Here is a 19,258-nt window from a genome sequence, read left to right as displayed (position 1 = left end):
TTAATTAAGGTGTACAGAAGCTGTAAGAGAATGTTTGGCAAATTAAGATCATTTTGGCATCGTAATTAGGGCTTTACCACGGGCCTTTTAAAGTTAAAAATTCCGATTTTTATACACAATAAAATTTTACTGAATTATCATCATTTTCAATTTACTGACATTTCCCCATCATTTAAGAAGTTAATCTGAAGAGAATTTGAAAAATAATCTTAAGATATAATGTAAAAGGAAAGTGTCTCTAATATAACATAGACACAAAGGTCGTTTTAGTACTTGAATTTGCAAACTTCGAATCTTTATTGAATTTTCAATGACTAAAACTGCTTACGTATCTAAACCATTTAAATAATATTTAAGAGTTTAATCAATCGTTATCCATCCATTACAAGTTTTCATAATATTATCAATTTTTAAAATGTTGTACTTAAAAACTGAAACAAACAAGTACTTTTTTTTAATAACTTAGATAGAGCTTTTTTTTAAAAAAACAAAATGATATACAAAGTAAATTAATAGATTTTTTTATACCAAAGTTGAATCTCTCGCCTATCTTGCTTTCAAATACGTGCCGAAAAACGCATCAGCCAATACTCGTCTCACAAACGATTTTCAAGTTAATGTAGAAAGAGGAAATTAGTTTTGTTTATGAATAATGAAGTAGTAGGAATTAAAAATTCTATTATTTCCAATTTATTTGTTTATTTGATAGTGCCTTAAAAAGGTCCAATTATACTTTGTATATCAAACAAATTTCTTGCATTTCTTTTGTATTTAAAAAAAAAAAAGTTTTTTTGTTATTCGAAAACAACAAAAAAGCGTAATCTTTTGCATAATTTGCTTTTTAAGCATAATTTCCTAATATATAGTCATTCTTATTTATGTGATAAAACTTCTTAATGGAAAATTTTGGGAAAAAATTTCGAAAAAGAAAATAACATAGACAGTTTAAAATAATAGGCTGGTGCTACCTACCTCCAAAATATTAATTAACAAAATAAATAAAAAAATTCGCGCTCCATTTAATTATGTTTTAACAAATCAACAATAGGATATTCGTCGTAATGATTTCGTTAAAAACATTGTAATTTACACATAATATAAGAGATGGACCTTCAACGTTAAGTATGTTTGACTTTAATAACGTTCAAATGCCTATCGGTTTTTTTAACGGAATCATTATGATAACTCCCTTATGTCTTGTGATTAAAAGTTTATATATAAAGTATATATATATTTGTAGGCCTTAAATTATATAGTAATCATAAAATGTATTTGTAAAAATTAAAATATTTGTTTTTTTTTCTTTTGCTCATTAAAAAGAATAATAATATTAACTTGCTCACATTCCTTTCAAGCATTCAAAACAAAAAAGGAAATAACACCATTTTTTTCTCATTTGATAGCTTTTTGAAATTTACATTAGTCTAAGAAACGGTGTAAGCTCGACCTTCATTCAAAATTTTATTGATGGATGAACACGCCTATGATGCAGAAAAGTTTTCATGGCTAATTTTTAACCCCCGAACTAAAAAAAAGGAGTGTTATAAGTTTTAACGCTATGTGTGTGTGTCTGTCTGTCTGTTGAAAGGTAATAAAAAACTAAAAAATTTGCGATGATCTTCAAAATCGGTTCAGTTTGAAAAAGGCTTTAAGGAAAACGGCAATGTAATAAAGAGTGTTCTTAGATATGTTTCAAGTACGAGTTTAAAGTTCCGTACCCGAAAAATTTATCGGGACTTTTTTAAATGTTGTAAATTTCACTTGTAATTGCCCGCAAAATACCGTTATAAAAAAAATTATTTAAAATTTATTTTATTAAAAATAGCCTTTCAATACATGCTTTCATAGGTGTGTTTGTCAATCAATAAAATATCATAATAAAAATGTATCATCTGGTTCTGAGATGGGTGAAGGTCGGTCTTATACCGTCTCCTATACTACAAAGTCAGTTATACTTTACCCAAGAGCATAAAATAGATCATTTTAAATATGTTTGCGAGAGAACAGAAAGGCTCCGTTATACAAAAAGCGACATCGACAATAAAAAAAAACGAAAATGGGTGCATGAAATAAATGAAAATTTGAATATTAGCTTTTCTTAATGTCTAAATTCATAAACTTGCCGTTGGTCATTGTGGTTTTGGCTGGTCGAAGTGTTGTAAACTGGTTTCTATTTAACTGGAATGATTTAATATTTCAGAGTATAATTTCTGACCAATTTAACATCTTTTCGAACTATAATCACATTAAACAACAATGATTGTTTATGCAATGATGTAACATATTTAGTGCCAAAATGTTCTCCATGTATGATGTAAGGTTCAAACAAAAGTTTTTTTTTTTAATTTAACTGACGATTTTATTTATAAACTTTCAAAAACAAAAATATTCGTCCTGAATAGAACGTGTATTAAAAAAGTTTATTTACCAATCATCAATCATAAAACCGGCCATATATTGTGATAAACAAATTTTGCATATATTAATACGTCTAACAATCGCTCCCTTTATTCTCCGTAACAATAACCAAAATACATTTTTCTTTGTGGAAATATTTTATTATTAATCACTAGGTTTGTATAATGGTCCCAGTTTTGCATTTTATTTTTAAATATTGGTATTTTTAACCTTAGTTTAAATAATTTTAAAAAGCTTTTAATCTTAATTTTGGTAAATGCATAAAACGATAAATTTGATGCATTTATAATATAGGTTGAACATTTATTACTCCCAAAATAATAAAAATGTTCACTTATTCCTAATCACAGACAATAAAATTATTACATTTGTTATGCGCAGATGAATTGTTTTACTTTTGTTTTTATATAAGACCATTCTAGTCAACATTTTTAATGAATTATTTTCCACATCATTATATAATCGTAATCAATTACAAAAAGCGTAAATGAGATCTGAAAAATCTTTGAAATAAAATAACAATGATAAGTTTTTAAAGTGTGGTTATTACTAGTTTTGACGATATTTATTAAAGAATAATATGGCATAGCTTTTTATTTTCTCGATTTTTTAAATTTGCTTACTTTTGGCCAACAATATAAATTTTACTTTTGGTTGCATTCAGAAACATCATCCGAGTTTTTATTCCAACAATTGGGTGCATTCAAATGTTATAACAATCACTCAACATTTAGTAAGATTTTAAGTGCCGCCGAGTGATTTATTTTTTAACGTAACTTTTTTGTTGGTTAATTCAAAAACAAAGTAAAGCACCTCATGTTTTTCTCAATTTAGGTCATTTTTATGTTTTTGAACGCATCTAAAAAGTGAGTAAATAACCATGGCTCTGTTCGTTGACGTCTTCTAAATGAAGAATTCTTTCCTTTTGAAGAGAACGCATGCTTATATCATTCTTTCTTTTCTTATATCATTGCTTCTGGATGAATATCTTCTCTGATCAAAAGATTCTTCATTTAAAAGAAGTCTTTAAATACAGCAGTAATAAAAGCTTATTTACGATAAACAAAGATTGTGGTGAGTAAAAAATGTCGTTATTGTATAACCTTGAACCACACACTTTTTTTTTAATAAGTTGATGATTTTTACAACAATATTAATCATTTTTAAAATTCAAAAAAAATTGTGTATTGATTGTTAAATACTATTTAATTTTTAGAAATCTAAATGTATAATTTATTTTTGTTAATTTTTATTTTTTAAATTAATTTCACTCCTTGTACATTGTGCCTTCAAATTTATTATTAAAAATATTTTTAGATAAGCCATTTTTAATAAGAATCATGAAAATTTACGTATAAGAATGGACTGGCAAATGATAACATAACTTTAAAATATGTAGTTCATTTTTTGACGTTAATGATATACATTTTAAACACATTCCACATTTGTCTATGCTAGATTTAGAATGATAACTAATTTTTTATTTCTCTCGAACTTTTATTACCTTTTAAAAGAAATTGACCAAAGTTTTTTTTTTAAATATTGACAACAGAGTTTTTAATAAATTGATTTTTCATGTACTTGATAGATTATTTTCAGCAGGAGATTTAAATTACTTTAAGAAACAGTTTTTTTACTACATTAACTGATTAATTTAAAAATTAAATATACCTCTAAATTGTTTGGCTTACAATTCTTTTCATTTTTGGGGATGGTTTATTCAAATCGGGTAAATTTTTTTCAATAGTTTTCGATATCTAAATTAAGTATAGACATCTGTGACACATTATAATATACACAGCGCCAACTTAATATTGTCGACGGCAAGTGAATAATGCGTTGTGCTATTATTGCATTACGCAAATTGTATAAAATAACTTTAATGAAAATCTATTAGTAAGGCCTAATATAATAATTAATAATAATGTGTAGATACTTTTCATAAAAGTTCTGTATTATATATAATAACAATAAAATAAAAATCAAAAATAAACTTTAAATGTTTCATAATAATTTTTTTTTTTTGTCATTTACCGATTATAATTATTTTAGTTAATAATTAATTAAATTAAACTAATATTGTATTCAAAAATTAAAAAATATCATACAATTTTTATTTTTAATAAACTGTACAAAATAAATTTAGCAGATAGTTTGTGAATTTGTTTATTTTTCCCTAAGCGAGAAATAAATTGATTTCATTTTGTTAGTTTCCAAGAAAAAATTTGGAATTTTTTAATGATATATAATAAATAGATTATAAACTCTTCCAAATTGACATTCTCGTTTTAAATAATAAATGTGCAACGATTTCATTTGTGGCCGTATTTCATACCAAAACAAGTCATCAAAATCACCACAAATTATTATTTACCTAAATGAAAGAATTCAGTTAAATCAGTTCAATTAAAGTCTTAGCCTTTTTACTAAACGATACCGTTCAACTAGCGGCTTGAACGATATTCACACAAATGATTTGGATCAATAACGTTTAACCACTTGCCTAGCCTAGTCATTTAAATTTATTTTCATTTTCTGTCACCTGGGGTTGAAACCCATAACGCTACGGCTGAATATCATTCAGGCCGCTAGTTTAACAGCTCCGTTTAGTAAAAAGGCTAGGCTGTTAACCGACCGGCTAATGAAGATTGTTAGCTGCGACATATATATCACACATTGACTTTGACAGACTAATTGAAAGCAACTCAACATTGAATCGCGATCAAATAGTAGAGAAACGTTGTCATAGGATGTACAAGGCATAAAATATAATGACATATAAAAGTTTAATTTATAATTTATTGTTGTACTTCATTTACAAGTGCAATTAAAAATATAAATAAGCGATTTTAAACGCTTTTATTAACAAATATTCTTCAAATATACAAATTTATTAAATATTTTTAGACATAATACTTACAGAAAATTTTTAAAATAAACCTTTTAGTTTTTTCAATATTTCTTGTTTCCATTTTGGTAATATTGAAAATTCTGAGTAACTCATTCCAAACGTTGCATAGAAGTCATCGACCGTTAAATACATCTTTAAAAAAAATTAAAATCTGATTAAATTAATTTTTTTTTATTTTAAAATATTTTTATACAATTTTTAAAAACATAAGTGTTAAGTTGGGATGCCATTTTATGGTTCAAGAAGAGATTTATTAAAGACAATCTAACAATCTAAATTCGATTAAGTTTTTACCTCTTTTTCATCTAATCGAACAATTTTTGGGATATTTTCCACTGATCCCAGCAGTACTTTTATTGGAAATTTCGGGTAAATTTCAAAATCGCTAAGCGTTTCTGTCTGTGTACCTGGTGATTTTCGATGACTCACTCGTTCTTGAGTACTTTCTAGCTCATGACGCAATGTAATGTATGTACTTTGATTCTAAAAATGATCAAAAACCGTAATTAGAAATATCTGAAGTAATTTGTTTCTGCTTTTCTAGATACTTTTAAGAGCCATATACTTTTTTTGATGTTGATTGGTACGAAAAAAAAGTCTGAAAAGGCTAATTTGCTTAATCGGCATAAATCTAATATATAAGCCCTAAGTTATTATGCTAAAAAATAAGACGTATTCTCTATGCATATGCCTAAATCGAACATCCATTGATTATAATTAAAAGCATTTCACGATCAAAATCCAAGTTATAAACTGTATAATAGTCTTTCTTCGTATCCAAATCAGTAATTATGTGATTTCAATACTTACATCCCAAAAATTGGGATCCCATTCTTCAAAGAATCCGGTGAAAATTAATGGTTCATGGCGTTGTTTAATAATAACCACACAAATTTTTGAAGAACGTCCTTTATTATCTAAAAGATAACATGAAATTTTCAATAATAAAGTTTCAATCAAGGTGTACGTTACTAAGAATAAAGGCGTTACTTGCTATTGGGGAGGCAGGATGGTGGAGAGATAAAATTTATAGTTGTAAAATGTAGATTATAAAAATTATAAAAATAAATCAAATTCGAGGAATTCACGAAAGTCAAAATGATGTAGAATTTCGTAGGCTTAAGAAATGTGATTTTTCGAGTGTGAGTTATCGAGTCTTTAGGGAGGGGTCGTCTCCACTTCGTGCCTCTCTTCTTGGCGACGTCCTTGACGAACACTATCTTACCATTTTTCATGTATTCTTCGCATATATTATCGATATATTTTTGTTCATTCCTAGAAATATTTTCACCCACCCATACATATAACACAGTAATAAAATCAATGAGAATTATGTTAAACGATGAAAAATGTGATTGGCTAAAATACATCACTGGTTCACATAGCAGCGTCGTATTCACACGATAACAATAATAAAGAGTTGGAATAGTAATTGTTTTCTCTTTAGTTATTTTTTGTATTTGATTGCATAATTTACGTTCGCCAAATTCTTCCCAGAAATCATTTGGCTCTAAACCTAAAACCAATTAATTTTTCAAGTATTTTTATCATGATGTTTTAAAAATCTAAAGTACACTAAGATAAAATGTAGGAGAAAAGGTAAACATAAACAGAAGGACGGTTATTTAAAGTGTTGCTTATTTATTATTTATTCATTTATAAACCTAGAAAAATCATAAACGTACTTACTTACCTTCGAAAACTAATATAAAATCTTTTGGAGCATAGTTTTTGGCAACTTCACGTTCATCTCCAGTCGTATATCGGCCACACCAAACAAAAAATTGTGTCGATCGTAATAGAAAACAGTTAACTGAATTTAATCGACTTGCATCGATTGGAATTTGTATGGCTTTAGCTGAATACGAATTTGAACCGCTTACTTCCAATAAATATTTTCTTGGTTTTGCAGTTTCAAATCGAATGACTAACAAGAAAAAGGTTACATGTTAATGAAAATTTCGGAGAATTACAAGAAGCAAACAAGTATCCTCAAAGCGGATTTTGGTGAATATTATTTGCATATGGTAACCATAGATTGTTTGTTATATCTAGTCAGGAGGAAACGGAAAGCAGAAAAAGCTGGCCACAGATTTTATATCTTGCCAAGAATAATCGCGTTTGATGTCTAAATATTTATTGATTTTTTAAGCTCTCTAAACATTACTGCTTGAATATTTGATAAGGTATTTCAAAAATAGTAAAAGATCCTGCCTAAATTTTAAAACTGTATATATAGCATTTACTCACGTTCAAATTCTGTGTAATAATGATTAAAAATTGTAAATTTTCCTTGAAACATTTGTAAAAAATGCGGTGGCTCATAGCCTTGATGAATTTTTACTAGCATACTACCTAAATTGAGGTCTTCATCTTTTTCATGCATAAATTTCTCACCAATAATTTGATCTTCGATACTCGAGTTTTCTCCCTAAAACACAATGGTTTGTAACGCAAAGAAAATTTTTCTCACCGTATCTGGAAAATGCAAAACGGTAAAAAAATATTTATACCTTCCATAAATAAATACTACACTGCTCTTCATCAGTTTTATAAAAATAAAAGATCAAATAACAATTGTTCGAGAAGAATACATTTTCAGTTTGCTTATTTTTCTCAAATAATTTTCCATCATGAATACGATACATTTTTGTTCGACCATTCCCACTGTCAATTAATTGTAATTCAGCCGCTACAAACGGTCGTTCAAAAAGCGTATCTGAATTAATTACTGACAAGCTTGATAGACCACCATCTGTAAAACAAAGCAAGGGAGAACTATACATACTTGTTTATGTAGAAAAACGAGCGTAAAACATTTTCTGTTTAAATTAAAATTATATCTCACCTTCGGTTAGTTTTCCCCAAATTTCAAACAACAATTTAAACTCCTCGCATTCATAATTTTGATGTACAACAGTCACTGGAATTGAATCCCGGTAATTTTTTTTCTTAATAAATCCACGGGCATTACGGATGACATTATCACGTTCATCAGAAAATACACTATTTCCGCACCATATCCAAATCCGTTTTGGAGCTTCATCGATTAAATAAACATCCTATTTGAAAAAGTAATAAAAAAAAAAAACACATTTTAATTATTAGAGTAATAATAAGTCTAGGATCAGAAAACATTTAGCCATTTAAATTCGTTGAGAAAGAATCCAAATTTAGGAGACTATTGTAAAGGTCCCGCCTTAGGAGACTATTGTAAGGTTTTTAAGGGATGATCTTGATAATAGCTCCTCATGCTCATTCTACCCTTTCTTTCCAAGAATAATAGAGAAGTTGCATGTTTTACATTCTTTTCGAAAGTTTAATAAAAGTCAGATTACAAAATAATATACAATTGATTTTCTGTGTTATTTTAGGATTAAAAATTGTTTCCTGAAAATACCAGTGACGTCATTATATCGATTTAGTACGCCATCGCGTGTAGAGATGATAAATGGTTTGTTTCTGGAAGAAGGTATTACAGTGATTTCGATTGACTCTCATTCAGTCTCAACGGATATAATGACGTCACAGCCAATCATAAATTTTTTTTACATCCAAATTCAGTTATTTTTTTTATAAATTATAAAAAATATACTTCAAATAAATTATTCTTTCATTTATATATGAATTTGCAACGATGAAAAATTAATGCAACTTCTTTATTAATAGATCATCGTAAATGGAAAATCAAAGTCGTAGATTAGTGTTTTAGAAACTTTTCCTATAAAAATTGACAATATTGTAAACTGGGTACCTTTCTCTTTAAAATCGTATAATCCAAAGGAGCTTTTGCAAATTCAATAAATTTATATCTAGATTCTGCTGATGCGGTTCGTGTACAAGTATATAATTTTAAAGGTGGAGTGTTTATTTTATCCATAATAAAACCATTTTCTACATCCTTAAATGGGGCTACTTCTCTTTTGTTTAATGGTAACACCTGATCAAAAATATGTTTCTCATTATCATCCAATGATTGTTCTCGACCATCATCAACAAAGCACATTATTATTTCTTCTCCCAAATCTTCAAACATATTTGCCATCTAAAATCAAATGAGCTATTTTGTGTAAATTTGAAATTTCTCTAAACAATTCATTTATCTTATATTACTCGAATTCCATTAAATCGTTCTAACATTGTTGAGGTACTCCCAAACCAAACAAACAATAAATTATTGTTTGCAAGTAACAAAAAAACTTCGCAACTATTTAAACCCTTCCAAGACACTTCCTTCAATTGATACAATGTAGTGGTTCCGTGGCCTATTAAACGATATAACGCTGGTCGGGAATGAAATGCAACTGATCCAATTAGAACATGTTGACCTTGTAATATTCTGAAAGAAATTGCAAAAAATAAGAGCTTTATTTTTCACGTATAAATTTATTTAGTAGTGTGTGTATATACTATTTTTAAAGGGGGGGGGGTATGAACTTTATTATCAAAGTAGTTTTATTTAGTAGTGTGTATTTACTAGTGCGGATGCAGAAAATTTTAATTTTTAGGGGGAGATGAGTATCTTGAAAAAACATTTAAATTGGGTTACTTTGCGATTTAACGACTTTTTTCTAAGATATCGACTGCCCCAACGTGGGTAATCTGGACCCAAAAGATTCAAAAATAGGATTCACTTAACAACTAGATAAGTAGTTTTTGAGATATCATCTAAAAGAATGTACGAAAAGCTTTTAGTTCGGTGCGATTCTGGGATATCTCGAAAAATACTCATTCAATCGTCAAAATAGTTAATTTTTATATTTTTAAGACCCTAAAATCAATCTCTTATAAGATTTAGTCGATATCTCAAAAAGTAATCGTCTGAGCTTCAAAGAAATTCAATTTTTTGAGTTAAAATTACTTTAGAAATTGGTTTAAAAGTACCTACCTTAAGCCTTTCTTACGAAAATAAGCTTTAAAACGTGGTGTTTCATTCAATTGTGATTCACGGTGTATCGAAGCTGCATTTTTAAGGTAATTACATAAGTCTATGGCTTTCATTGCAATAAATTTTGATTCAAATTTATCACAATTTTCACCGATCCAATAATGAATATGAATTTGCATACTTTTCTTTTTAATTTTGCGTGGCTAAAAAATTTTATACAAACATTTAAAATTGTAATAAAATATTGAAAGAGAATGGATATCGTCCCATTTGAAAAAAGAAATTATCGGGAAGTGAAATAAAACACTGGAATACGCTCCCTTATAAAATAAAGACTTAAAATTTTTAATAATTTATCTATTTTTAATTAACACTATTCGTTGTGGCAGGGCAAACTGAAGTAGAAAATTTAGCAATCAAATATTACATAATTTTTTGAAATAGTATATGCAATACATATTACGTAAGTCATACAATTTTGCTCCGTTTACCATACAGAGTATAAGGTTTAACAATAATGTAATATATATTGCATATACTGTTTTAAAGCAATTTTTAGAGATGAGTAAGATGAATTTATTTGTTTTCGCTGAGGAAAAAATTGTACTTACAATCATATCTGGAGAAGCTTTACCTCCGATTTCAGTTGCAACATAAATTAAGTAACAATTACCGGTATAAAATACATTGTTAAAATTTACTTGTGTCAATTGTTCTAGTGTTTCATGCTAGAAATGAAAATTGAGCTTGAGTTATAATCGAGTAAATAAGACTAAATACCGATGACCCAAAAAATCAACTCACAACTGATTTTTACACACTTTAATTTTGTAGACTGAGCATATTTAGGGGATAGCTATACCTTCTCCCTGTAAATATGCTCAATACTACAAAACTATAGGGTGGAGTTTGATTCAAATATGATAAGGATTTTTTTTAATAATGAAAATCGAAGTTCTGAGTCCATTTTTCCAAGTCATTTACCCTTTTTGAGTCGGATATTATTAGTTGAGTTCAAATACAAATTATAATACATACGTTTACAATCCAAATCATAAATGAGGCATAATTTGGTACAATTTTTCTAAAATTCAAATCGGCTTCCGAGTCTGAAATTGATTCATCATCCTAAAAAAAATGATAATTTTTTGCGCACTCTGTATTATAACTAAAACAATAGATCATAATAAGAGACAAAATTTATTTCACTTTAGCCAGGTTGCCGATTAAATATAGCTTAAAATGATCAATGAACTGTTACCCAGAAGAAGCGAAAATCATATTCCAAAGAAATTAGAAGAAACCGGACTAGACGAATGATCGCTAGTTTTGTATTGTAAGAATTCAAGTGACTTTTTGTAATCCTATTTTCAATAAAATGATTACTGAATCGTTACAAAAAATTTACAAAAAATACGTCTCGATATCTTAACATGATATTGTATGATGAGCACATAAGCGAAACGGCCCTTACGATATTATTTATAAGGAAAAAATTAATATCTGGTCCACAAAAATTTTAAATTACAGGTATGCAATAGAACTATAGAAGTGAGTAAAAGGAGTTGAGTAATTTGTTCCCGAATTTTATTGCCCAAAAGTTAAATTACACCACACGGCCAAAAGCAATTTTTTTAGTTTGAATCAAAGCGTTTGTTCCAAATTTGCACGTCGACTTTTGTGGAGTGCAAACATTATCCTTCTCTTACTAACTGCAGAAAAAGTTTACCCCTTTTTTGGGCACACATAAAATTTGACGCACTTTTTTAATTTGAACAAACCCAAAGTCTAAATGGTTTTAGTTTCGATTTCTGGACGATATTGCTTTCAAATATCTAAATTAAAAAAATTGTTGTAAATGGGAAAGTAACCACAAATATAACATTTAAAATAATAATTAAATTCATAAATTATTCTTACGAAAGCAATATTATTCAAACAGGTGTTTGTTGATATTTTAAATCATAAAATTTATACTTGTGAAACAATTAAATTTGTTTTCCAAAAATATATGCATAAAAAAAAAACGAAATTTTGTTGACATGGTAGGCTCAATTTGATTTTTTAAGTAATACAAAAATAATACTCTGAGCGATAACTAGAACAGCTCAAGAGCCGGTAGATTGTTTTGTTTATACATTTCGAAACTATTTGATCCCAAGATCGTTACCTCAACCAAAATTATCTCGAAATATAAAAATGTTTATAAAAATAGTTTAATAAAATTTATTAAATACCTTTAGAGACTTTCCTAAATTTACCAACGAAAATGTACTTGAATGATTTATCGCACTATTCATTTTTTTACAACATTTAATTTAATTAATTAATAATAATATATACAATCCAAAATATTTTTTCACTATTTTTTCTTTCAATAAAATCACTTTTTGGGATAAAAATAATTTTTAACACAAATCACTGTATATTACTTTTTTACACTAGAATTATTTACTCATAGACGTAGGTAAGGTAAAACTGATGATAAGTTTAGTACAATAACTAGGTTGCAGGTACATCATACCGTAACAATAGAACAGTAATGTACAATTATTAGCTTCATAATATAATAATAATATTCCCAACTATAAAATTGTGTATTTTAAAAACTTTATTATATTTCCGGTTAACATCTATAGGTCATCTATATACTTACCGGAAACACGCAACAAAGAATATACATACATCACCTAATACCTCACTTGTGTGATATGCAAAACTCATTAAATGGTCAAAAAACTGGTTTTTTGTTTGTTACAATGGTATTCTAAATTATGGTTTCATATGAAAAGGTATTACGTAGATTACACTAGAGGGTACTGTTTATTAACGCGATTTCAGAGATCCAAGGGGCGACGTAGAAAGTTGCTGACGAATTTTCTTCTTCTTCAATCTCTTGGGAACGTATGCAAACATAGATAGTGTATAGTAAGTTGTAAAAATTTTTCAGATGGGGGCTGGCATGAAATAAAGATCAATAAAGCAAGAACTTGAAGCTACCTGCGAATAAGACCAAGTCTCTTTTATCCATTGGCCCTGTAAGCAAATGTCCTGGGCCCATGATTCACAAGGGGCTCCCTAATATCTAAAACTATTGCCAAAGTAAAGCTTGGGTGTAAAAAAGGCGAAAATAGCATGGTCACAAAAAAATCGGATTGAAGATTGCTATACAAAAAATTGCCGTACAAGGGCCCCTATACGTTAAAGACAGTTTTGCGTTAGGCAAAGGTACATTTAAAAAACCATTAAAAATATGCTAATTGTCCTCTATATTATACGTAATTCTAAAATTCACAATTATGAAAATTTCATTAACATTTTCGACTTACTTGTGAAGTACTAATGGCACTTATATTTTCATTTGCTTCATTAATACGAGGAAAAAACGTTAAATCAATGTTCAATAATGATTCATTTGATAAATCCGCTAAAGCTACATCAGGATTATTTACACGATGATATGCCATAGCAATTTCACGTAATTTCATTTGTAATGTTTCACGTGCAGTTTTCAGTTTACTAACGACGGGAGCACTTTTTTCCAGGCGTGATATTGTTTTTTCCTCTTCATATTCAGCTGCTTTGAATAATAAATATCGTTTTAAGACATCTGGTACATGTAAACGAGGATCCATATGGGCTTTCCTGTATAAAATTGCGGCATGTTTAATAAATTTTTCGATCTGCATATAGTTTAAAAGTTTATTTAAATTTGTTGTTGTAAATTTTTTGATTATTTCATTTTAATTTTGATTGTTCTGAATAGCCTTAGCTCTCGATTGGTCTCTTAAATTACCTATTTTTACTAACACAATTGACCCTTACCTATAAGATAAATTTTAAAACAAAATTTCATGAGGGATTTTCGAAGTCACTGAATCTACATAAGAAGTCAGAAAAAGTGAAAAATCGGTAGCGAGTTCGGAAAAAACGTGACTTAATCATAGTTCATTGCCAATTTCATTAAAATTTTTTCCAAACTTGCTGTTTTTTTTTGTAAATTCATAGAAAAGAGTCTAGAAATTGTGACGTTCCCCGTTTTATATGCAGAGGGTTGCAGAAAATGTGACACAGCATGACAGAGGGATCCAAAAAGACGAAAATTATGTGATGTATTTAAGGCTATTCCACGTATTTCAAATGGATTTATTTTAGAATACGACTATAACGAATTTTTAGAATTATTAGAATGTATTAAGCCCAAGCAGGCTAAGCTATTCTTACAATGATCAAATAAAGTTTTCAAAATTTTTCGTTATTTACAAAAAAAAAAGAAAACATATAATACCTATTTTTTTCCATTCTTTTAACACAAATTTAGTTTAACTCTTTATCGTATTTTTTATTTTCTTGTAGTCAAATAGTATTTAAATTAATATTTGTACTATAAGTTGCTTGTAACAGGTAAAGCTAGAAAACTATTATTTGGCAATTTGAACAAAAATTCAAAAGAACATTTTAACATGTCATTTGATTTTTTTTATTAAAAAAAAAAAAAACTGTTTTAAACTTTCAATCAAAATTTTATAATTTTTTGATTGAATTTTTTAAAATTTTATTCTAAAATATTTGTTTATATTATTTTTTCTATTATGGATTGGTTAGACAGTGAAAGTGATTTGGAGAAAGATAGTTCCAATAATTTTATATTTAAACGCAATTCGGCAACTTCAACAGACGATTCAATATATGCCAATCGACAAACTGGACATGATACTAATTCAATTACAAATAGTGTACAAGATTTAGAATTAAATGATAAAAAGAAATTAACAAAAAGTAAATATTTTTCAATAAAAGCTTTTTCCCCTAGAACTTTTTTTAATGACATAGAACTCAATATATATATCAGCAATAAAGATGAAAATACGTTTGACCAAAAAGGATAGCTTACGAAATAGAGATGGTTATGGCAATCAAGGCCAAAATGATAGTTCACTATCTAGATTTGTAGCGCTTACCGATAGGTAGTTGATTCTGATTGTAAAGTATAAAAGAGGATGGTACGATCGCATTTGATCGCACAAAATGCATTTTAAAAGTCGAAAGTACATAAAGATAGAATTAGAAACTAATGCTAAAGAAAGTTTTGCAGTGTTTTGAGAAATGTCTTTGCTAAATAAATGTTATGTATAATCAAAATTCGAACACTCTTTGTCACGAAATTTCAGTGATTCCCTTCCACAGTAACCTCCCCTCTCTCTCTCTCTCTTAGAATTGTCTCAAAGTAATGCTATTAGTCAAGGCTACAAACATAGAAAAATATTGGTCACAACCATTAAATTTTATGGCAACCGGAAATACTTAATTTTATATGAGTTTATATTAAGAGAATATGTACTAACTGTAGATTAATTTTAATCTACAATCATTAATTACAAATTATTATAACTAAGCGATGGTAATTAAAAATGATAATAATCTTTTAATATTTGTTTTAACAACGTTTAATTCATTTTAATCATGTAACCATAAAATTAGTGCTGTATTTGCAACAATAAAAAGTAATAATCGGTGTGAAAAACATTTACAACCAATTTTAATTTATAACGACAGTCTGTTTAAAACCCTGAATACGGCTTTTTCTCTTTTAATAATATGATCTAAGTTTTTTCCTTTGATTTGGACATATATTGTCTTCATGAGATTCTAAACTGTGAAAAACCTCGAATATCTTGAAAACAACTCATTTTCAGATCTTCGAATTTTCTTATTTATCAGTATGCTGACAACAAATTTTTCATTAATCTAACTGAAGCCAGTTCCCTTAAAATTACTTGATTACTTCATACTTTCGATTGACAGAAACTTATTAATAAAAAAAAATTACCGTTTCCTTAAAAAAATCATGTTTTCCTTTCATATAAGCCTTTTGTCACTCGAAAATCTTATTCATAGTACTAACAAAATCGTATATCGTTTTTCGATGGGTATTTCCCTTTCAATCATAGTCAACCGATGCAAGAAAAGTGTCATTCATTTTAATGAAGGTATTCTAAATTGAAACTCCCTTAAAACAAGTACACTCCCTTTTTAATTAGTACGAATTATTATCGCCAGGTGGCGGGGTTGATCCATAGATCAGCTCAGTATTTTGCAGTCACGAATACCTACTTGTAAACTGAAATAATTCGAAATTTCTTTTTTAGAAACTTCCTTTAATATGGATAATTGTGATGAAATACCACATAACATTGTACAAGATGAAGAAGGTAATTATAAAACACAGGATAAACAAACACATAATGTATTCATTGTATCTGAAGACATGTTAATGTACCGTGGGCAACGCTACTCGATAACGGATATTGCACAATTGTGGAAGAAAGATTGCCGTACATGGTTATGGAAATCAAATAAACGTCATAAAACTAACAAAAATACTGATGAGATACGAAAACGTTCAAAAACTACGTTAAACTAAATCTTGCTAATCTTGTCAAAAATGCTGTTTATTTCTTTAAAAGATTTTTTAATTATTTAAATAATTTATATATACAACAAAAACTATTTTTTTCAATAAAAATTTTATATTATTTTAATAAACTCGCGTGCATAAATTTCGACAGTAATCCTAGATTGTATTAGTAATCCTCCCATTGAATGCAAACTTCTTATTGATTAGTTCGATAACTAGCAATCTATGTTTAGTGTAGAAAGCTGTGTTTTTTTTATTGACACGTTTGTATGCTATCGATGTTCACTTCTTTTCCAATAACTTCATCAGTTGATTTAGCAGTAGAAGCTACATCAACGCCACCACATTCGTAACGAACAAAATCAACAATTTGTATTTGATTTTCTTCTAAAATTTCATGGACTTTATATGTTGGATTTGATAGTAATTCTTGATAAATTAAACATGTTTCGTCATCAACATTTTCAGCTGGTTTATCTACGTCTTTGACACCAATTTTCAATGGATTCATACCAACAATATGTTGACAAATACTTTTTCCAATGTCACTAGGTGATGTTTGTTCTTTTAATGCAACAATTGCTCCATATTTCCCGTACATAAATTCATTTTCGCCTGCTGCAGATGCTGGATGTGCATAACCGTATAGATTTATATTGTTTTCAGCTCGTAAACAAAGGCCACGTTTAAGTTGAGCATTTTCACCTAGATTGCCAATCATTAACGTTAAATGGTCGCCCAAAGATTTCCCGTCAGGTCCTTGAAGGCTTCGTAGTTTTTCACTACTCAAATGCGTCTGTAAAAAATATAAATTTAAATTTGGCGCGTTATTCACATAGAGGAGTCATTTTTACGGTGGATAGAGGGGTAGAGCCATCCTTTCAAACAAAAATTCTAGCGTACTATCATAATTTTTTTGCCAAAGCGAATCAAAATTTACGAAGTAAGCTAGAATTGTTACTGAAGAAAGTCCAATAATTGAAATGAAGGACGTCCAGTCTTCCATATCACTCAGATTTCTTTTTTTGGGTCAAATACCCGTATAATATTTTTCATTTCGAAATTTACATCTTAGATAATAAAATTACCTTTTGTATTACTTCATTTAACTGCTGTTTAGAAACATAATTTAAACATGATTTTGTGGCAAGATTTAACATTTCTTTAAAATTTTCATTTCTAGCAACAAAATCTGTTTCACAATTTAATTCAACTAACGCGGCGCAATTGTTTTGTACCATAAGACCAATCAATCCTTGCGATGTCTGTCGACCTTCCAATTTTGTTGCTTTTGACCAGCCCAAAGCTTGTGCCTGTTGTTGTAACCATTCTTGAGCTTTTTCTAAGTTATTTCCATTCAATTCTAAAGCTTTTTTACAATTTGAAAATGAATAACCGGTTTGCTTACGCAATGCCGCTAATAATGATTTTTCAGTGGCTCGTAAGTTTGGGGTTGTCGAAATAAGGCGTCGGAATGATGAAAATAACATCTAAAAATAATTAAAGCGTTTTGAATTATGTCGCTATAGAAATTAAATAAACAACTAAATCAATATTATTGAAATTTAACCAAATACTTATGAAATACCGTTCATAAGTATTTGTAGTTTCTGAAAGTTAGTATTAATTTTGAGGAAAATAGCAGAGAGACGACTTGCGATAAGATCGTAAGTTTTTTTAGATACTATTTCAATTCGAAAATTTACTCACATTTTGGCAGTTTATAATTTTTGGTAGAAATTTTTGACAGTTTCAATTCATTTACATGTGCAGATAAATTGCAACTTTACATGAGTTTCTTTTAGCTTATACACAATCCATAGTTAAAACATTTTTTATTTTCTGTTGTCTAATTGTAGTTCTTACATGTATTAGTAGATGTCAGGTTATATCTTAAACACAATAAAAATATAGGCGATTTATAAGTTATTTCACATATTTTGTTAAAAAAGGGCCAAAAACAACCCCAACCCATATTAACTAAACATTTCGCAATGAACTTATTTTTGTGAATAGGTGTCGAGCTAGCGCTAGTTGGAGTGACTTTTTATACCATAATATACATAGTATTAAGTTTAGTCCCAAGCTTGTTATACCATGTATATATGAAATATACATAGTATATTAAGTTTAGTCCCAAGCTTGTAACGTTTAAAAATATTGATTATACGAAAAAAAATTTGGTTTAGGTGTTCATAGAATCACCTAATTAGTCCATTTCCGTATGTCTGTCTGTCGTCTGTCGTCTGTCCGTCTGTCATCACGATTACTCAAAAACGAAAAGAGATATCAAGCTGAAATTTTTATAGTGTGCTTAAGACGTAAAAAGTGAGGTCGAGTTCGTAAATGAGCAACATAGGTCAATTGGATCTTGGGTCCGTAGGTCCCATCTTTGAAACCGTAAGAGATAGAACAAATGCTTAAATGTAAAAATTGTTCCTTATAAAAAAATAAATAACTTTTGTTTGAAATATTTTCTTGTAAACATCACTCTTTACCCACGAGGGCGCTAATTAGGTGAAAATTTTATAATATGTATTAATATGGGAATATCAGTTATGTGTGTGTGGCTATTTATGAGTGGAAATCTTTCTTTATTTACGTGACGTCAAAAAACAAACGA

At 28.5% G+C, this 19,258-nt stretch overlaps 2 protein-coding genes across 2 annotated transcripts; both read right to left on the bottom strand.

The window, feature by feature from the left end:
- Positions 1 to 5,347: 5,347 nt before the first annotated feature.
- Positions 5,348 to 13,852, bottom strand: LOC123293732 (villin-1). The gene is made up of 14 exons (XM_044874637.1): positions 13,547 to 13,852; positions 11,256 to 11,345; positions 10,829 to 10,945; positions 10,218 to 10,420; positions 9,443 to 9,668; positions 9,084 to 9,374; positions 8,178 to 8,391; positions 7,843 to 8,084; positions 7,580 to 7,760; positions 7,023 to 7,256; positions 6,555 to 6,845; positions 6,140 to 6,246; positions 5,624 to 5,812; positions 5,348 to 5,461 (listed from the first exon to the last, which is right to left on the bottom strand). Exons 1-14 carry the CDS (start codon positions 13,850 to 13,852, stop codon positions 5,348 to 5,350), a joined length of 2,805 nt encoding a protein of 934 aa, XP_044730572.1.
- Positions 13,853 to 16,744: 2,892 nt separating this feature from the next.
- Positions 16,745 to 18,478, bottom strand: LOC123305147 (elongation factor Ts, mitochondrial). The gene is made up of 3 exons (XM_044886777.1): positions 18,346 to 18,478; positions 17,724 to 18,125; positions 16,745 to 17,431 (listed from the first exon to the last, which is right to left on the bottom strand). The coding sequence occupies exons 2-3, from the start codon at positions 18,123 to 18,125 to the stop codon at positions 16,889 to 16,891; spliced, it is 945 nt and encodes a 314-aa protein (XP_044742712.1). The 5' UTR covers positions 18,346 to 18,478; the 3' UTR covers positions 16,745 to 16,888.
- Between the last annotated feature and the right edge of the window lie 780 nt (positions 18,479 to 19,258).

This window comes from Chrysoperla carnea, chromosome 1, assembly GCF_905475395.1.
Source record: "Chrysoperla carnea chromosome 1, inChrCarn1.1, whole genome shotgun sequence".
NCBI classification, from domain to species: Eukaryota; Metazoa; Arthropoda; class Insecta; order Neuroptera; family Chrysopidae; genus Chrysoperla; species Chrysoperla carnea.
The sequence above is the reverse complement of the archived record's forward strand: the minus strand, read 5'-3'. Positions and strand labels throughout refer to the sequence as shown.

What these genes read in the sequence shown, in the direction of transcription:
- LOC123293732 (XM_044874637.1), bottom strand. Translation starts at nt 13,852, where the DNA reads ATGGATCCTCGTTTACATGTACCAGATGTCTTAAAACGATATTTATTA. An exon ending in TTATGATTTGGATTGTAAAC is followed by an intron (nt 10,946 to 11,255) that starts GTATGTATTATA and finishes TTTCATTTCTAG; the next exon opens with CATGAAACACTAGAACAATT. An exon ending in GGGATCCCAATTTTTGGGAT is followed by an intron (nt 5,813 to 6,139) that starts GTAAGTATTGAA and finishes GATCATTTTTAG; the next exon opens with AATCAAAGTACATACATTAC.
- LOC123305147 (XM_044886777.1), bottom strand. Translation starts at nt 18,125, where the DNA reads ATGTTATTTTCATCATTCCGACGCCTTATTTCGACAACCCCAAACTTA. An exon ending in TAAATGAAGTAATACAAAAG is followed by an intron (nt 17,432 to 17,723) that starts GTAATTTTATTA and finishes TATTTTTTACAG; the next exon opens with ACGCATTTGAGTAGTGAAAA.